This window comes from Phalangium opilio, unplaced genomic scaffold, assembly GCF_054372755.1.
Source record: "Phalangium opilio isolate 3A_F unplaced genomic scaffold, DU_Popi_V2 ptg000024l_1, whole genome shotgun sequence".
Lineage (NCBI taxonomy): Eukaryota > Metazoa > Arthropoda > Arachnida > Opiliones > Phalangiidae > Phalangium > Phalangium opilio.
The window spans coordinates 7,653,474-7,674,231 of NW_028324155.1; the positions used below are offsets into that span (position 1 = coordinate 7,653,474).

At 36.6% G+C, this 20,758-nt stretch overlaps 1 protein-coding gene across 1 annotated transcript; it reads left to right on the plus strand.

Moving 5' to 3' along the window:
• Positions 1-1,291: 1,291 nt before the first annotated feature.
• Positions 1,292-18,110, plus strand: lab (labial). Its single transcript, XM_089868330.1, has 2 exons — positions 1,292-3,766; positions 14,206-18,110. The coding sequence occupies exons 1-2, from the start codon at positions 2,845-2,847 to the stop codon at positions 14,676-14,678; spliced, it is 1,395 nt and encodes a 464-aa protein (XP_089724456.1). The 5' UTR covers positions 1,292-2,844; the 3' UTR covers positions 14,679-18,110.
• Positions 18,111-20,758: the final 2,648 nt, after the last annotated feature.

Consider the following 20,758-nt stretch of genomic DNA (forward strand, 5'->3'; position numbering starts at 1 on the left):
AGGGTATATGGTATAAAAATGTAGTTAAACCTGCCTTTACATAAGGAATAATTTCAGGGTGAAATTTTAGGCAATTTTTTCATTTCTAGTATAATATAATGACCGGTTTTTCATGTATATCGAAAAGACCTTGAAAATACGGCATGAAAATTTGCCTTAAACATCTTTCATTAACCGTGTAAAAACGCTATCTGTTCAGGTAGTAAAATATTATTATAATTCAAAAGTCGTTTTACGGTTATTATTTTTTTTTAACATAACCAAGGCTTGAGTTAAACATGATATACTAAGAATTTTATAAAATAAACACTAAAATAAAATCCGTGTTGATGTTTTATTTTTGTAAGTTGTTGCGGGAATTATAGGCATAGGCGTTTCACGTTTGAAGAAATATTTAAGAAAACATTTTTAAATATTTTTACAGAGCAATGGCAGACGGTTATGGAATACGGAGTATATTTAAATACGAAAAAGGCATTGAGTGTCGAGACTATATGTATATATATGCATTTTTTTTCAAGACCCTATAAGTCATAAGATGATAAAACGGAAATTAATGATACCGAAGAAAATGTAAAGAAAACACAGGGTTTGGATTTCAAAGTTCTTTTAAAACCGGTTTCAAATTTGATCGATTGCCTTTTTGGCACAATAGGGATTAAAAAATATACCGATTAAATAACTATACTTCCTCGCGCTGAGCTTTTTAAACTATCTTTAAATGTCCCCTACTTAAGGACTTGAAGAAATACTTAATCTATCTATAAGAGAAAAAGGAGAAATGAAATTAAAATTTATTTACTTCATGTCAATCTTCAATAGAGCGAGATTTCAAGAAATTGGATTATATCTTAAAACCCCTCATTGTTTTTACGGTTCGCTTGTTTAGTTACAGTTAGGTTAGGCTTAGCCAGTACCTGATGCAGTATTATGATTTTTAAATTAATATAAACTGCAAAAATTTGCAACTTAAATATAAATATGTATACGGCAACGCAGCTGCAGTGTAATACGCACTCCAATAAACATACTCCTTGCAAAAAACCTGGCAACACGGCATTAATAATTAATAAAGCTATAGGCGTATTTGAGGAAGGATTAAAAAGCAGGGTTAAGCGTTGGTAAAAATCTTAATTAAGAAATATTATATTAAAATGATATTCGCGTGAATCTCGTGGAGCACGAGCTATCTTCGTCTCGCGATCTCCCGCCAGAATTGGGAAGTAAGGGTAAAAATGTACACGCGGTATGGCGGAATACGAGTTTACTTTATATCGGGTTGCGTGTGCGAACAGCTTTTGTACGGGGATGATGGGAGGGTCGGAAAAAAGGAGAGAGGGGGTTTTCCCTGACTGGAAGGAGGAGGGCCGAACCTAAAACTCAGGGTTGGGAGAATGACGTCGACGGAGGAGAGTGCTGCCGGTGTATCATCGCTCCTCGCGTATCAGCAACTATTCCTCGACAGAAAGGAGGCAGTCGAGTTCGGTTCGGTTAGAGCTCCGAACGCGACCGGTTGGCGATAGGCCTAAAAAAAAAAAAAGAAAAAAGACAACCCTCCCAAAGTATTCAACTGCCAGCGGCGCTCTTTACAACCCAAAACCGGATAGGGGAGAAGAAGAAGAAAAAAAAGACACCCAACGTGTACATTTTTCGGCCCGGTCCTAAACCCCACCCTTTCCATTGCCTCCAGGGCCCAGTTCGACTTACAAATTGTGTTGGACCGAGCTGTACGACTAAGGAGAATTAAAATTTCGCGCCAGTTTTTTTTTCTAAGTATTACCGAAAATATTCCGGCGACCTTCTTTTGCCCGAAGCGGTTTTCTAATAAAACTAAAAGTACAGTGGAAAAAAAAAACGAAACTTCAAGAAGTCGCCAATTTAAAGAAAATCACGATCCCTGCGCGCCTGGCGGAGGATTTTAAGAAAGAAGAAGAAGAGACACGGTCACACACACACGGCAAATTTGTGAAAAGACGCTCTCACCTGTGCTCTCTCTGCTCTTGGTGCGTGATCGAGTTGGTAGTCTTTTTTTTCGAAAAGGTTTCTTAAACGCGACCCCGAGAGGAAAAAGCGCAACGATTCGGTTAGTAAACTGTCTTTGGACTCTTCTGGCTTCGATCTGGCGACCAGTTAGCTGGTTGCCGCCTTTTTTTCTGGCCGGGTCGTATCGTTTTCCCCCACCGGCTTTTTCCTTGTTTTTCTATTTTCCTTGTTTTTTCGTCAGTCTCTTTTAGTTAGGGAATTAGGTTCGAGTCCGGAGCACGCGCGATATACAAAGGCTCTTCTCGCGGGACGAGCGAGATATCTAGTTAATGGCGCGACGTCACTGTTAAGCCACCGTTGTATACCGGTGTTCCTCCTTTTAGAGGAGAAAAGAGTTGAGCCGGTTCGCGGAAGTGGGCAGTTTACGTCCCGAAGTCGAATCCGTCGACTAAATCGGGGTCCGCTTTAGGGTGTTCGTCAACGCCAGTAAGATTGTTATTGGCGAAGGAGAGTGGTCGTGGTAGAGATCGCCATAAAGAGGCGCGCTCGCGTTAACGGACGCTGCCGTCGTGGCGCTGCGGCGGCGTCGAATACTCCCTAACGCGAGTGCTAGTGACCAGAAAAGTAATTTGGAAGAAAACTTGTCAGTCGATCTATCACGGACTAATGCTCGGCAGTCGGAGGGTCCCGGCGTCGCCCGCCATTGGTCGCCTCCGGGTCACGTGATTCGTTTAACTCCCATATTTCCGTCAACCGCTCCCGATGATTTACCATCCATTTATTTTCTGATTTATCTCCGAGCGCGACAGCTAATTCGCGGCTCGTCTTAAAAAGCGCGCGTCCGGCGAAGGCCAGCGAATTATGAATTCAAATGTAGTGTACGGCGGAGTTTGCCATAACGGCGACGCGTCCTCCGCTTACGGCAACCATCATCATCATCAATCGCCGTACGGCCACGCCGACCTGGCCGCTCAGGTGTACTACCCTCAACCCGCCGCCGATCCCTTGGCCGGAGCAGCGGCCGCCGCGGCAGCCGCAGCCGCCAATCATCACTATCTCGGTGGAGGACTAGTCGGAAGCTACGCCACGACCGACCACAGGACGCCTCCGCTTCACGGCGACACGGCCAACGGTCAGTTACCTCACCAACACATCATAAACGAACCCAACGGTTTAAGTTACACTAATCTCGATCAACAAAACGCCTTCGCGCACCAACAACGTTTGTCTCACTTGAACAGCGGTCACCCGGGTCCCGTTCCGGGAACGACCGGAAGTCCCGGGATGCCGCCTCATTCCCATCACGGTTACGGACCCCCGACGGATATCGGTTCCAACGGGGGTGGAGGAATGGTGCACAGAAACACGGTGGCCACGGCTTCCTCCGCGCCCTTCGCCGCCTACAGAAACTTGGACTACGGAGCCCATCACGGGCACCATCACGGACACGACGTCAATAACGTTCATCATAACGGGTCCGCTCACGTGGTGGATCCTGCGTGTTCCGTGGCGTTAGGCGGCGATGGCAATAGGACGGTTTCGAGCGGGCTAGCGGCCACCAGCGCGCCTTCCTACCCTAGCTATTTGGACCCTTTGGGCATACCCAGAAGAAACGGTTTCGGTTACCCGGACACCTACGAAGCCACAATAAGGGAAGGTTGCCATCCGAACGGGGGTTACCCTAGCCCGACCGCGTTAGGCAGACCCGGACTGTCTCCTCCTCAAGCCGCGTCCGTACCAACTTATAAATGGATGCAAGTGAAAAGAAATGTTCCAAAACCAGGTAAACAAATCTCAATTTCACTATTACTATATATAAAGCTATGAAAACAATTTGAGCCTAATGTCATCTCACCCCAAGAAAGAATTATACCCAAAATTTCACTGGGAAAATAGAGAAACTATCGGTAAAATTAAATTGGCATAATTAATGTTAAAAATCCAGGCTGTCAAATGAGGCGTCTAGTGTTTTGAAACGATAATAAAACTCTAAATATGTATAAAATGAAACGTCTAGCATTTAAAAAAAGATTAATGCGATTCATTCCTTGTTTATCTCGAAAGACATTAATAATAACAGCTATATAATCCTCGCTATATGCCGCGAGGTCAAAGCCTTACTTAGGCCTTTGCCAGTACAAAAACCATACGCAGAACGGGGGAGGGAGATGAGACTCAACCATAAACAGTAAACGAAACCATGCACCGTGACTAACTTTAAGCCTAATTGCCTTGACATACCGCAGACCCGCAACTTGAAAAATTGCAATATTCAAATTTGTATCCCCGAGATAATTAATGAAATTAAGCATTTTCATAAATACACCGTTGACAGATATACTACCATTTAAATTCCTATTAATTATACGAGGTTTATGATGACAAGAACTGATTAAAATAATACACTGAATGAAAACAATGGCATTATTTTCAGTAACATAAATTATGTTAAAAAAAGAAAATAATATATTTTTCAAACCAAAATGGCGTCCTGCATGTCTCTTGTCAACTCGTGTCGTTGGACTTTCAAGGCCAGACTGAGATACGTGATTAAAATGCTAGCTACTAATTAAGTACATCTACATGCGGTCCAAAACTATAGTTAAACCACTTAAAAACTCCCAAAAAAGCAGCCAGTTTGGCTTTGAAACCATGAGCTGCAAAATTTAATACCCATGGTCTGAACACCAAAACAAATCAAACTGGGCATTTGGGCGCGTTTAGGTTACACCTAGTTAAGTTTCTGGTCAATTTCTTAACCATATTATCAACAATTTCAACACATGGTACCCCTATAATAATAAATAATAACAGCAGCGCATTGAGTTTTGGGGGCCCATTCATATCAACAGGGTTGTTGAAAATTTTGGGTAAAAACTCAAAACGTCTGGTAATATTTATGGGTTCCAATCTTACCCGCTGAGGTGTGAAATATGGGCATAAAATTGTCGGCCTCTTCAATAATAAAACATATCCCACCGCACCATCTAGATTTGAAAAATATCCAGACTGACCTTAACGTTTAACTTCTGTTCAAAAAAAAAGGAAACTAGCTAAGAATGGTTGAAATAAATCATATCAGTGGCTATTTTAACAATGGCTACCCAAGTACCATCCATAGTTATAATACTTCTTCTACAAAACCAAACTCTTCCCCTTAAGCCTTGGTTGTTATTTTTCTTTTCCTATTGAAAACATATCTCTCGCATCAGTTAGGCTTAAGTGACCGCTTAAAAAACCCTCGGCCTATTTTGATTGTTGAATATCTAGAAATTATTGCAGTCAGGATCAAACCAAATGCACAAAGGTGGGCAATAAATTTCTAACCAGGGACTGACTGTCTTTCCTTTCTCCTATTCCTGGGTCGTCCTGGACGATTTCCCGCGGGAGAATCCCGCTTGAAAGCGTAAAAGAAAAAAAAACCGCGGGATGTTCGAGCGGGAATTTATAGAGATTTGGTGGCGGGTGTAAGGGGTCCCCCGCATTGTCTCGAAGGAGCTTTAAAATTTCTTTTTCTCTCAATCCTCACCAACTCATCCTCGTTGAAGTGTCCGCGGTTTTCCCCCCACACAAAAAAATATAAGGTGAGAAAGAAAAGCGCTTGCGCCAGAAAACGGAGGAACGGCGCGCGGAATTTGGCGCGCCCGGAGTATATAGCCAGCAGTAGAGCGCGCGCTTTTGTATCTTGCCTCGTGATTTGTCACTATTCCGGGCTGCCAGCGCACGAGTACTAAGCCTCGGTCTTGCGGGATTCACGCTGCTAGCCTAGAACCGGCAAAGCGTACTTCTTCGTATAGTATATACGGGGGTGACAAATAGCATTTTGCCGGCAATAAATGTCTCGCTTTTCGGTCCAAAAGCGTGGCGCGACGGGAGGCCCCGGCAATAAAGGGCATAATTACCCCCATTTGCGCCTTACCAAACGAGCCTCGCAGCCTTAATACCCCGGGATATAGGAGCGAAAGGAAAGCGTAATTTATTAATCCCAAGGACTATAAAAGGACTAGCGAACACCCTGTAGGACGCGCGGATACTAAGCAACTTGTTGACAACAAAATATTATTTTTCATATAAACAGACACGTTAATAATAAATTATCGACGCCTTGTTGGGTGATAAATAGCCTTACTTTAGTAGGGGGTTAAATCATAGATTATTTTCTAGCCAGGAAAAGCAATTTTTCACCTTTCAATTAAATAAACACGTTTGTGGTGTATTGAGGTTGAAGCATTTCTACAGGGGCCCCGTATTGGTAGTGCTCTCCTACGCGTTGGCTTCTCCCTGAGCACCGGAGTGAAGCTAAGCTATTGGAAAATATTCTAAAATCGCATATAGACTGTATCTCGAGCCGATCAACGAACTTCAAAGTGTTTATTATTTAAAATTATGATTAAGATAGTCTAAAGTTCGTATTCTTAATTAAATTTAATTGGTCATCCGTAAAATACTCCCAATTATAACTTGAAAACGTTGCCTCTTTTGTCAGAATACCATACAAGTTCCATTTTTGACTCGACATCGCCCAAAGAACAAGTTACATCCCCTTAAACATCTCCTTTAGAAACCTTCTGCATATAGATATATCAAATTAACACTTTATATAAGTACCTTATTCAGCACGTTTCAAACTGTTAACTTTCCAATAAGATAAATCATGAAATAAATAAAAAATAATGAGAAACGTTTCTATACCCCACGCAAGACGCGAATCAAGCTTTAAACGCAGACCACAACACGTTCTTTCTTTCTATATTTTCTTTTTTCTTCTTCTCGTTTGCCTTATTAAAGTAAATTAATGATCACATTGCAATAGCTTGAGTGTGAAAGTGGCGCGAGCGAGCGCGCGTGGCAAGAAGGAATGAAGGAAAGAGCTGCCTTTCCCGCCAAAATACAACCATCAATCTCTTAATGACCCAATGATGTCTTCACATTTGACCGGTACGCTTTTACACATAATGAATCCGTATCAAATAAATTACCACCACTCAAATGAAAAAAAGAACATAAAATATCGTCAATATATACGCGAAAGAGAGAGAGACAGAGAGAGATTGCAAAGCAATCATTTATACACCAGTGATATCTCTACAATTTTGATAAAGTTGCATAGATAATTAATGGGCGTTTAACCTAATTGTTTTAGCGACACCGCATTATGATGAAATATTTCTTTTTAATTTGAACGTTATAGGTTGAATTGAACACGCGCGTAAAATAAATCACGTGTTTTATCTATCGTTTTCTTAAGCCTATTTTTAAAATTAGGCTTAGAAATTTTTGCTTCCTCGTGAAATAATGGGGGGAAATAATTTTAGGCTAAAAGATAACCAAGTTTGTTAAGACTAATTTGGAAAGATTTAGACCTAAATTTAGACATTTAACAAAAATTGGCTTGGAGAACATTGTGGGAATATAATTATTAGACTAATTTAAAACATTATTAGGTCTGTTAAAATTAAGCTTCCAACTGAGAATAATAACTTCGTAGAAAGTTAACTTGAGCACTTGTCCGATTAATGTTAAAATAAAATGTTTCCCACCCTCACTTGCGGCGTCGAGCGAGAATGAAAAATCTTCATTGAAAATGTAAAAGAAAACAAGGATACCAATGTACCATTTGAACCAAAGTGGGTGGTATATCAGAATGACTATTATTCATTTTTCAACCTTTGTTTTTTTTCATCAGTCTTTTAAAAAAATAAGGAAGAATGAAGCCATAAGGGGCGCGAGCCTTTGTACTTGTAGAACGACTTGAGAAAATAAAGAATCAACCTTAATTCACGGCTCTCTTTCAACATGAATTTATAAATAATACCCAGTAATAATTACGAAATGGGTTCTTTACATTCGTGTCGTTCTTGAACTAATTTAATCAAAGTTAAAGAGGTCAAAAGTTCAAATTTAGATCTTTACATTGATGACTAATTTAAGGTTAAAAGGTCAGAGCCTCTTCCCGGTTCAATATTCATAGGATAATTTGCGTTATTCAATTTAGAAGTAAGTTCTTAAGAAGTCGCCAAGTATCAAGTAGAAGTGATTGTATAGCGCCGCGGCCGAGCTACTACAACTTGATTAATTGAGTTTTTGGAGACTTTAGCATCTCTAGTTCTATGTTTGGAGTAATCACGAGTGATAAATTGTATTCCTTCCTATACCACTAAGACACTATCACCTGAGTGACTGAGTCGATAAATAAAGGTACGGGGTAACCTAATGAAAGTGTATTTTTGCAGTGACAAGTGACCTAGGGTCGTCAACCCATTCCGTTTGGGATTTTACAATTGAAACGATAGTGACGTATGAAGTTATATAATCGAGGAGTTGATTCCTGAGGTTATATGTTAAGGAAACAAAGGTCATTGGGTCAGTTACGCTTTGAAGGAATCGGAATTAAGGAATTAAGATGCATGATAATAGTTCATTTAACCTTCGTAACTTAATAAATATTAATTGTTTATCTTAGGGAAATAATTAAAATTATTCATTTGGAAATTAAATGATTTTTCCATTATCCTCAAACAAAACTAATTACACCTCGTTAATTATTTAACCTTGAGTTGGAGTAAGTGCATGGGTGAATACATTTTCCTTGTAATTAACTGTCTTTGTAATTTCCGCGTTAACAAAATGCCACTAACACTAACAACAACAAAAATATATCGTAAAATATTAAAGACGAGGTATAATTATGGGTATAATATAATTTTTGTAAAAAAAAATAAAAAAAAATCACGGAATATTCTCATGTACAGGCCTATTTATATACGTGAGTTGAAAAATAATTAATTTAAATATAGTTTTATGGCTGCTGTATATAGCGACAGTTAAGGTTTTTATATTATAAAATTCGGAAGTCATACGTATGGATTTTAGCAAAAGAGAGAGTTCTAAAAATATTCAGAATGGGTTTTTAAGTGATTAAAGATCCGGAGTTCGTTAAAATGAAGATTAATGGTTATTAAAGGGCAAAATTATCTTTTTCGATATTGTTTACGAGCGTGAAAAGTGATTATCTTTAAATGGTCACGTTTAGTTTCATCACTAGTAAGATCATTTATTTTCGAACTGTATCTTTTAAGGGCGTTACGCCTTATTAACAACCATTAACCAGTAGCGAACGACCCTAATTAGTCATTCAATTTGTTTCATCCATAGTTAATCGTTCCAAGAAGATTTGGTATTTATGAACTTATAATTTTTTAAAAGGCCCCTAATTAATGACCCTATTGCACAGCGCATGCGTAAATTAATTGTGGTCCTCAGCGCTTGTAAAAAATATTGCAGCATAGCAAATTAAGAAAATAAATGTGACCGCAACATTTTCAATATTAATTACTTTAAAAATGTTATTTTTGTGAAATAGTAAATTGTGCAATATTCAGGAAGGTGCAAATACAAATATTGCCAATAAACCCATACCAAAAAATATTCAATTTTAAAAATGCGAGAAACATTCTAAAAAAATTCAGAAATACCAACGACGTTAAACTAGTTCATACAATAATGGTTTTCAACTTTAGTTTCCCATAGATATTCTCCTATATCATCATAAATGACGCGGAAAGTGCAAGAACATTTTTTTTACTAAAGCCACGCTGCAACTCGCGTTGCGGAAACAATTTAAAAAAAGAAAAAACTTTCTTTTTTTATAAAACGACAATGTCGTTTTTCCTTTCTAGGGGTTTGGCGCTGTTAAAGTTGCTTTAAACAAGGGATGGTATCTCCCTCATGGGTATACATACCATGCCACGAGAATACGCGTCCCCAAAGAGAGGAAGAACACTTAACTATTCAACAGACTAATCATCGATATCAGAACCAAGACCAGGGATTTATTTTAGAAACTATCCGATACCTCGTGTATAGTGTATAAGGAGGGATGCCTTACTAGGGTCTAAAATTCTGAGGAGAAGGCAGAAAAAAGGGGCGCGTATATGGAGGATGGAACTAGTGAAGGAACAATAGCTGCAGCATCGGGCTTTTTCGTTGGATCGGTAATGACCGCGCCGCCGCGAACTGCTTTGATAAATTGGTGCCAAATTCATCTTTTTCAGACGAAGCCAGTGCCCCCCCCTTCTCCCTCTCCCTTAACTGACTTTAAATCTCTCTTCTCTCCCGTTATCCCATCGGAGTATTAAGGGTGCTTCCCATACAGTTACAAAGGCCAAGAATAAAAAAAAATCTCCGCTTTAGCAAGAGGCGATTCCAATGTACTCGCGGCGCTATGCCGCACGTTCTTAAATGTTAAGCGAAACGACTAAAGCTTAATGGGCAAAAATCTTTTAACAAGGTTGTTTTACACTCCTTATTTGATTAGCTTCCTGTTTTTTTTCCTTCCCTTTCCTTGCATCGTACATATCGACTAAGGGCTTTTTAAGTACCTCATTCTTCATCTAAATCATCGGTTATCCGAAACTATCAGAACACACACTAACTCTCTTATGTCGCGATGCCTAAAGATACTCGGTTTGGAGCTGGCCCATGCAAAGACTGGATGCAGTGCATGGTTTTGTATTTGGACGTTCAAGTTTCATTGCATTTTGACGTGTATTGCCATGCAGAGAAGTCTTTTGCTTCACGAGGGTATGGTACTTGGAGGTACAAAGACTGTGGTTTAATATCTGTTTCATGGATTAGCTTGGACGCTGAAAGTTAGGGATTGCCTACTCCCAGGGACCAAGCAGGTCTGGGTAACAGGGGCAACCAGGTGTAAGTCCAGAGATACACAAAATGGATAAGGAAATGGTCAGGGATTTGAAATAATTCGTAAAACATCAGGGATTATCAAACATCGCGTTCTAAAATACAAGTCGTCATCGAGGCAGCTCTTGTAAACACAATTTAAAAAAAAAATGTACATAAAATCCATTAAAGTTGAATAACCCATACCACGTGTATACGCTATATAATTTTAAGGCTGAACCCGCGCGAGGAATGCCGGGATAGCTGGAATGTATCGGAGAAGATATATATTCCCTGGCATTAGGAGGACCATAAACGTGAAAGCTTCATTAGTACTAATTTATGAGAGAGCGAGAGAGAGGGGGGGGCACGGCGTGGTTTGGCTACTAATTCATGCGTGTAAGGTAACATAGAGTTCTACTAATGATCCGAACATGATTAGGATGTGAAACCACACACTTCAGGCTCGCTATTTAGCTTCTTTGTTTGAATATTTATGAGAAGGTTATATCTTTCGTAGCCAGCAAACTAAATTAGTATTAACGTTTAATATATCGTGAGAATAAGATGAAATTCCAGCCGTTAAATGGGAATAGAATTCTTAAATATAACACTATGATCCCTAGTTGTACCATCATCAGACAGAAGTAAATCAAGTTTGAAGTAAATTGTTCTAGTTGAAGAAACGCATGCATCTTGAGGGTCCAGTGTAGTGATAATGTTGAGGAACTAATGTTTGTAAGCGATTACTTGGCCAATTTATTTAATTGTTTCTTCCTTAATTAGACACATTTTAAAGGTCTGTCGTGATGAAGTTCGATTATAAAAATCTTATGGTGCCTGTGATATTTAAGTTCAAAGGTCACAGGGTAAAAAATCTATTACGAAAACTGTTTTCGAAGAATGCAGAGCAACTGTTTTCGAAGAATGCAGAGCAACTGTTTTAAGTAAAAGTAAATTTTAATTATGGACTTTTTCTTGCAATTCTAACGTAAAAGTGTTCTTCAATGTATCAACTTCTGATATTGGTAGATTATATATAGTGTATATATACACTTCAAGAAAAATATAGCAAAAAAAGTCAGTTTCTTCTTTGGCTGGCACATTGGGCTTGTTTTCTATCAAAAAGCCTGCAAAAGAGGCGTCGGCATCTTCAGAAAACTGTGTTCGAATCATAAAGACTATTTCAACGATACTTTCACCCCGTACCATTTATATTACCCCAAAACAGTACTAGCAAAGGCTGAAACTGAGCCTGCATTATCTTTAAACGGAAATAGCCCATGGTTATAGACGACCCCTCGGTGGATAGATCGTATACATAATGAAGGGGCGGTTGTTAAATACGAGTGAGCTAGAGAGGGTCCTGAAGTCCTTCTGTCTATCTTGTTTGTACTATGGCTTTTGGTTTCCATGGAAAGCGAAGCTATATAAGTACGTTCCAAAATGGCGACGGCTCCCAACGTTATTGCTATTACCCAAAAGGCCTTGCGCGCTTGAGTGCTCGTATGAGCCAAGCCAGAATACGTATATATGTTTATAGGGATCTCTCGTTACGCGATGATATATGGCGAACTAAGCGAGTTGCCAGCTGCTGTGTCTTTGTAAGTCTTTCGAGTTGCCAGTCAGCTAGCTATGTTGCGTCTTATGGAATGGTGCACGAGCTGAGGCGCACTCACTGTCTGTATATTTCAAGAGGGACGCGAGGTTAAATTTAACATCGTCTGCTACAGTTAAGGGATCAGAGATCGAAATACGGAGATAGAATACGAGAAAAACTTTGTTTTGAAGAAAGATTTTTTCTTTTTTTTGGCACTATTTGAATTTTGTAAACTTAGTACTAAAATATTTCGAAGCATGCATTTTTGCCCAAAGTGGCTAATTGCCGCGTGGCCGATGGATTACAGACCTAATTTAATTAATAGGCGTGTTATTTATAACACTTTTAGATAATTAAGATAAACGAAAATACAGACGAAATACTCTTTAACTTATTTCAGCAAGTACAATTGAAATATTGTCAGAATTTTGATGGTACGTGAGATATGCATATTTAATAAAAGAAATGTATATTGCATATAATTACTCTGCAAATCTTTATAAATGTGTGTTAAATACCCAAACCCGATGGGTGAGATCACGTATGCACAAGGACTTCATTATATTCTAGAGTTATATAAATACTATTCCGGTATTTTAAGTAAAGTATATACACGATTGTATAATCAAATTTAAATTAAATCATAATATATGTATACGTCCATTTCCCTTACAAAAACCAACCCGAATTTTGACTTTGAAGTTTGAATTTCCGTTTCAAATAGGAATAAATATATAATTCAAAACATTTTCCGCTGCCCTTGGAAAGAACTAATTTAGTTTTGGTTTTTTTCACATGTCTTGAAGCAAATGTTTCTTTCTTTCTTTCTTGAAAAAGGGGGAGTATCATTTGAACCCAAGTAGGCAGAAAAAGTTAAAATAGGTATTACGAAGTAACCAACCTCAGGGCAGTAAGGAGTATTTTTAAATTTTCCAAATGGTTGAACATGCATTGCACGCATCAACAATTAAACACTGAAGAATTGTATAAAGCACCCTTCGAATGTATATTTCTCAAAGGAGAATAATATAAACTTAATTTAAATATCGTTAACTTTAAATAAGGGGCCCATGCATCTTCTCCAATTTATATTTGGCTTTGTATCGAAATTAACTTGTTTCTATTATTATTATTTTTTTTTATAATTTGTTTTCGCTTGATTCGGTAATATTTGAGTAGAATTTATATTATATAATTAATATTTTGGTGTATAGCGCAAATAGATCAATCACACGTTAGGTTATGGCCTAATTTTTGCGCGTTTTGTTAGTCAAGATTTATATGTATTTGGTGGATAGGTTAATTGTTTTGTAAAAATAATTACGAACCTATAAATTATTTTCTCTTCAACTGCGATTAAGAGATTTGATTATAATCTCCTTTTAGTTTGAGAAAATCTTTTAAATTCAATTAAATTTCCTGACTTTCAAACTAATTTTCCCTGACTTTCAAACTTATTTTCCCTGACTTTCAAACTTATTTTCCCTGACTTTCAAACTTATTTTCCCTGACTTTCAAACTTATTTTCCCTGACTTTCAAACTTATTTTCCCTGACTTTCAAACTTATTTTCCCTGACTTTCAAACTAATTTTCCCAGATGAGGTTTTTAGAAAGACAAAAGCAATAGTTGTCAATTTCTAGCAGTATATTATTGCTTCTAAACCATTCAACTCTTAATTGGGATAATTAAGTTTTAAAACGTATTAATTGGTTCAAAAGTAGATGGTTCAACGCTGTTATTTTCTTAAACTCCAGAAATTTTCCCAACTAAAATCAAATTCCAAAAGCTTTGAAATTATGAAATATCACGTTTATGGTTAAAAACCCGTGAAAAATCTGCGAAAAATTTTGAATAAAGCTCAAATTGTAGCTCAAAAGTATCATAAATTTTACTGAAATTAAGGTACTTAATTAAATAATTTTTTCTATATATTTTCAGTCAACAAAACAGAATTCGGTTTCAGCGGCGGAGGAAACATGGTGGGTAGCGGAGGTAACGGCGGTGGCTTGGGCGGAATCGCGGGTACGGGAATGTGCGGTGGAGCCGGCGGCGGTCTAAACGGATCGAACCTCGGCAACGGTTTAGCCGGTGGTCCCGGTTCGGGTCGGACAAACTTTACGACGAAACAACTAACCGAACTCGAAAAAGAATTTCACTTTAACAAGTACCTGACCAGGGCCAGGCGAATCGAAATCGCCACCGCCTTGCAATTGAACGAGACGCAGGTCAAAATATGGTTTCAAAATCGTCGAATGAAACAAAAGAAACGTATGAAAGAGGGTTTAATACCGCCGGAACCCATTTCAACGGACAGTTCTTCTCCCCCGTCATCCGCCCAATCTCCCGGTCAACCAAACTCAGTCGGCGGTAATGGAGCTTTACTCGCCGGTGGTAGTGATAACAGCCAGTGACCGGTCCGCTTCTCACCCCAAAATCGCGATATAATGTCATCGAGTCACCAATTGTAAATAAATAAATAAACAAACAAACAACAGACAAGAAACGAAACACTAAACAACATCGGATGGTTAGTGAAAAAAAAAAAATTAAAAAAAAAAACAATTTCAAATTCCGTGATTACGTCAAACAAAGAAACAATAAAAGACTAAAATTATCCAACCAATCGGGTTCGTCAGTTCCTTTTCTCATCTCTATATATTTTTCTCTAAGATAGAAAGTTTAAAAAAATATATATATATGAAAACAAACAAACAAAATAAAGGTGATAAGTACTAATTAAAACGATTTGGAATCGTTATAATAAATATACGCGAATCTTTAGTTAAAAAATACGCTGGGGGTGATTTAATAAATCGGTGCAGCGACTGCGCAGTAAAAAATGTCCTATTTATACTCTTTTTTGTTTAAATGTACAGAAAAAAATTAATTAATTAATAAATAAAAACAAAATGATATACTAAGCCTTGGAGATTATTATATAATAAAAGAAAAAAATATGAGATCGCGGTAAAAGTAGAATTTGTTACGAGTATACGCGCCCAAGTTTTAAACTAAGGTATAAATTAAGCGTATGATTTTTATTTTGTTTTCATTTTTAAGTTTTTCTTCTTTCTTTTCCTTTTCTAAGAGTTCGATTTTTGCGAGGTTTTAATTCGTTGTTAAGGTTGGAAAGTGAGAGTTAAAATGGGATCCGAGTTCCCCTGTACGCTGTTTTCTCCCTGAACACCGGAGTGTAGCGGTTGGAACATTTCTACAGGCGTAGGAGTTATTGCTAATTTTTAAAGCTGGTAGATTCGAATAATATCTTAGTAATCCATGCAAATCCTTATGGAATCGTAGAAAACCCTTAAATATTCATTGAAAACCATATATATTTCGTAGAAAACCTAATAATTTCACGGAAAACCTTATGATTTCGTAGAAAACTTCAGAATTTCACGGAAAACCTTATGATTTCGTAGAAAACCTTAGAATTTCACGGAAAGCCCCATAATTTCACGGAAAACCTAATAGATTCCATAGAAAACTTTAGAATTTCACGGAAAACCTTATGATTTCGTAGAAAACCTTATAATTTCACGGAAAACCTTATGATTTCGTAGAAAACCTTATAATTTCACGGAAAACCTTATGATTTCGTAGAAAACCTTATAATTTCACGGAAAACCTTATGATTTCGTAGAAAACCTTATAATTTCACGGAAAGCCCCATAATTTCACGGAAAGCCCCATAATTTCACGGAAAACCCCATAATTTCACGGAAAACCCCATAATTTCACGGAAAACCTTAGAATTTGCTAGTAGACCCCTTACAAATTCATGAAAAACATTTAAAAAAAAACTAAAAATTAAAAATTTTGTTTCAAAAAACGTTCGTCCGCAATTAACTAAAACTTAATCAAACATATTTAATCTCAAATTCCAACAACGCTTTCTAACCTCAACAAGACGCTTCTAATCCCGCATAATCGAACCCTTGATTCTATAATTGTAAATAGCTCTCCTTTTTGCTCTGAATATATATAAATAAAAATTAAATTTTTCTCTCGGTTTAAACTGGGTGTTTCTATAAATTAGAAAAGATTATGGAAAGCCCAAATAACCTAATAAGAAAAAAAAAGATACCTCTCAAAACGAATTAAAAATTATGAAAGGGTTTTTTTCGCAAAAAAAAATGATGAAGATTATGAAGAAGCAAATGTTTGTAAAAGCGTAGTTTATACTATTATAAAAAAGAAAATTAAGTAATAAAATTAACGCGATGGTAATTAAAAATACGTGTTCACGTGAAGCAAGCAAGCAGCGCCGCGGCAACAAAAAGGCAACGAGAATTAAAAATATATAAATATAATTGCACGAATTAGCAGCGATTGAAATTTTGAAAAAAGCGGCGCGATTTTTAAAATTGTTAATGTATTTATTATTATTATCTCTTTCGGCGATATGGTTTTTTTATTTAAATATAATTAGAAACACCCAAACAAATTAACAGTCTCATTAATTGTCTTAATTAAATTATTCAAACCTTTCTTTTCCAAAAGAAATGAAAATGAAAAATATTAATCATGTGATGATTAAAAAAAAAAATTAATTCAGGGTTTGTAGTCTCCGGGTTAATTTGAATATTAATTATTTTTTAACTTATTTATTAATTAAAAACGGCTCGTGTCTTAAAAAAAATCTCCCAAGTATTTCCTGCGCACAGGGTTAATTAAAATCAATTAAGTAAATAATTAAACTCGGTCTTCAATTCCTTGTGGTAAAACAAAATTTTCCCAATTTAATTCATTTCTTCCAAAAACTGCCTACCACACTCATTCATTAATATCTAAATTAATCCTAAACTTATTTAATTCTAATTATAAATTATTTAACCATAAGGATTAGTTATAGATCTCCATCAAAGAAAAAAATAAAAAAAAATACTCAAAATGCGACAATTAAGGGGAAAAAAATAACAAAAAAATACTCATGAAAATGTATTAAATTAATTGGTAATAACCCTAATTAACGTTAAAAAAAACCACTGGAACGATAAATAAAAATTAATATTCGGGTATAAAAATGATACCTCAAATCACGTGATGCCCTCCGAAGTTAAAAAAAAAAATCCTCAAAAACTGCCCAAAAACAAAAACAATAAAAGTAAAATAAATATATGGCCGAAGGTACTAAGTATTCAAACGTAAATATTTAAACTTTGTTTGTCATTGCTATCATTAAATTTAAAACCATTAAGTTCATTAAAGGCTGGTCCCAACCTTTCTGTCCTATACACACCCCGCCTTGTTTCTGTCCCAATTGGTTGGATTTTGGTCGCCATGGTAACGGGATTGCGTGTTTTTCTATATAGAATCTAGATTCATAATAAAAGAACTAACCCTAACCTTTCTCCTTCACTCTCTTTTCAATGTAATATACGTTCCTTAAAAATCTGTATTTAATATCTAATTTTAACTTAATTATTTTATTTATAAAATTAAACCAAAATCCGACTTCCACCCCTAAGTGGAAATTCCGAATTAAAACTAATTAGATATGGAATTAAATAGTAAACTAACTATACATATACACCTGTGCCTAAAATAATAATTTACAATTTTGAAAATTTAAATAATGGTAATTAAATAAAAACAAAACAGAATGGTACTTTAGAGAGATTAACTGGTATATATAATAAAAATTATAATTAATGGTGGGGTGAAATATTGGCTTCGTTTTAATTAATTTGAAATTAAAAATTGCGCGCGCCGGTTTCGTTGCAAGATATTCTTTGTAGATATTTAATTAACGATAATTAATTATTATTACGTGAAATTTATTTTTTTGTATAAAATGTTTGTTGTTTAAATATACCAAAGTTTCAGACATTAATACTAAATCTTTGTTATTATTACTATTATTATTTTGGGGGAGGAGGGAAGTACTTATATCACGTGATCTAATCCTTTACGACCGCTTTAAGACGTGACCCCTTGACCCCAAACGAAGTACGCTATAGAGCTCTCAAATGAATAGATACTTTTTCACTGAACATTGAGTTTAGAGAAAATTCCTCCCATCTCTCACAGAACTTATTCAAACTGAACTCCTATTAATTAGTTTTGACCACTGGTCAATACGAAAAAAAAATTCTTAGTGAAGACTATCTATAAAAATCAGAGAAAAACATTTTTCAAAGTCACTAAAGTCAAGTAAGTAAGTAGGCATACCTTCCATTTCCATGTGAACCTCAGACCAAGTCCATTCTCTTGTCCGAGCCAGTATAGCATAACATTTTACAAAATAGAAGAGCCCCACCGTGTTAGGTCCCAAGAGAGAAGCCCCTGTCCAATCCTCCTTGCCCCGCGTCCGAGAACTCTAGATTCTATTCTGGGTCCACGGTTAAAAACCTAGGTGGCCACCATATCCCTATATATACCAACTTCCCAACAAGTACTGAGGAGAAGGGCATTGGGGAAAGAGTAGCCCTTATCGAAGACAAACCGAACCGTGTCAAAGTCGCCATTTTTCATTTTTCTTCCCAAACAGGAGAGAGAGAGAAACGAGCGGGACGTCCTGACCAGACGAAGCCGGTCATTTATCAAACGCGTCTCTAATCAAGCGCACCTACCCTCGTTCAATATATCCCAGTTAATAAGCGCAAAGTCTATCTTCATCCTATTTAATATCCCCTTAAATCAACTTTAACCTCATTACCCGAAATACGTCGAACAATTTCTGTTCAATATGGAGAGGGCATTTTTTCGGGTTAAGTTGCGACAAAAGGTTAAGGGTTGACCAGGTTATACTACCATTGAAATATTTTGAAAATGGTTTAACACTTAGTACAAACTTAGATTGAAATTTATATATTTTTCTTTGAATTTTGTTTAAAAAAAAAATAAAAAAAAGGACCGGCCAGTCAGGCAGTGATAACAAAATTTGAATAATGTTTAGAGCTGCAAGTTTTACGTTGGCCTTCTCTTATCCGGGGAAAACACACGTACGTTATTTTTAGTATTTTATAAAATTTATATAGAGTCTATTCTGTGTTATTTTTATTACATAAAAAGAATCTTCGATTTTCTTGGAACGAGGGAGTTTTATTTTCTTCTAGAGGCAAGCTAGCTAGCTAGTGCCATCTACGAAATTACCATTGAATTTTTATACGGTTATTTGGATTGGTTCAACTTCAAACGGTTATAGGTTACCTTATTAGAATCTTAAAAAGATAAAATTTGCATAGACTAAAGTACTTTCTTAGTTGTTCTTTAAAAACAAGGGCTTTAATTTTGAAGATGTAGTAAATGGTCAAATGATTGATGATTACGAAATACGCCATTTGAATTGTTAAAAATTCGTCCGATCCGAAATGCTAAGATGACAGTAAAGCCCATGTTTAAATACACAATTATTTTATTAACGTAACCTATTTTAATTTTTGAGGCAAGGGGGAGCAAGTAGAGCAATTTATAAAAAATGCATGTAGACCCTAGCAACTCGCACACTTACAAATTTTAATTATAATATTGTTTCCATTTTTCTCTCATTTTTTTTAAAGTTAAATATTATTTTAAAATAAACATTATTACGAAGTCCCAAACTGCTTGAATATGATAATATTTCTCAAAACAAATATTGACTCTTTTAGACTTTGTAGAATAAAAATCGCTTAAATTGTAATTAACCTCAATATATAAGAATTATTTCATAAGTTAACTTCACAAAAAAAAAATTCAAATGATATTTTGCATGTCCCTTTTTAGGTAAAAATATTATTGGCAAACTTAGGAGAGGAAAATATGGGTGTTGCCAACTAGCTGAGAATGTCAATGGCAAAGCTAGTGCCGCTATGTTTAAACATTAAATTCAACCTAACCCCAGACTAGAGTAGAAGCCAATATAGAATATAAGTAATTCATATGATTGAGTACAAAGTTAACTTGAAACCAAATTTAGAAGGAGGAGATTGCTAGCCAAAAACCCTCTTTCGCTTTGGAAAAAGAGTGCATATCGTTAACAAATTCCAGGCCCTCCTAACTATAATTCGGTGCAAATGAAAGGCCATTCTTTGGTAAGAGATATTTCTGGTAAAACGAGGTATGGCCCAAGAAACACCATTATGATAATGACCAAAGGGGTCGCTCTCAACGTCTCAAAACTACTTTTTAACTAAATGTTTTTAAGTATAATCAGAAGTGAGATGAGACTAGAAGTGAAGGACTCTAGCATTGGTAATAGATCCTGGCATTAGTGAACAAATTTGAGGATTTTATGCCGCTTCAATCGCGCCTACGCTAGAGAGAAAAAAATTGGTCGAGTTACAAAAAAGTTTCTTAGCCCCTTCCCCTCAACCTAAAGCGGCGAAACACGGACGCGGGTGTTTAATCTAGTTCGGCCGTCTACCACCGCGAGCGTCTCACGTTTTGGAGGGGAAATTCAGAAACCGCCACTAGAGGGCCAACCGTTGGTGTGTTATCAAGAATATTCACTTTCGCCGAGTGAAGAATTTGGTTAGCTCAGTACTTCTGGTCTCATCTCACTTCT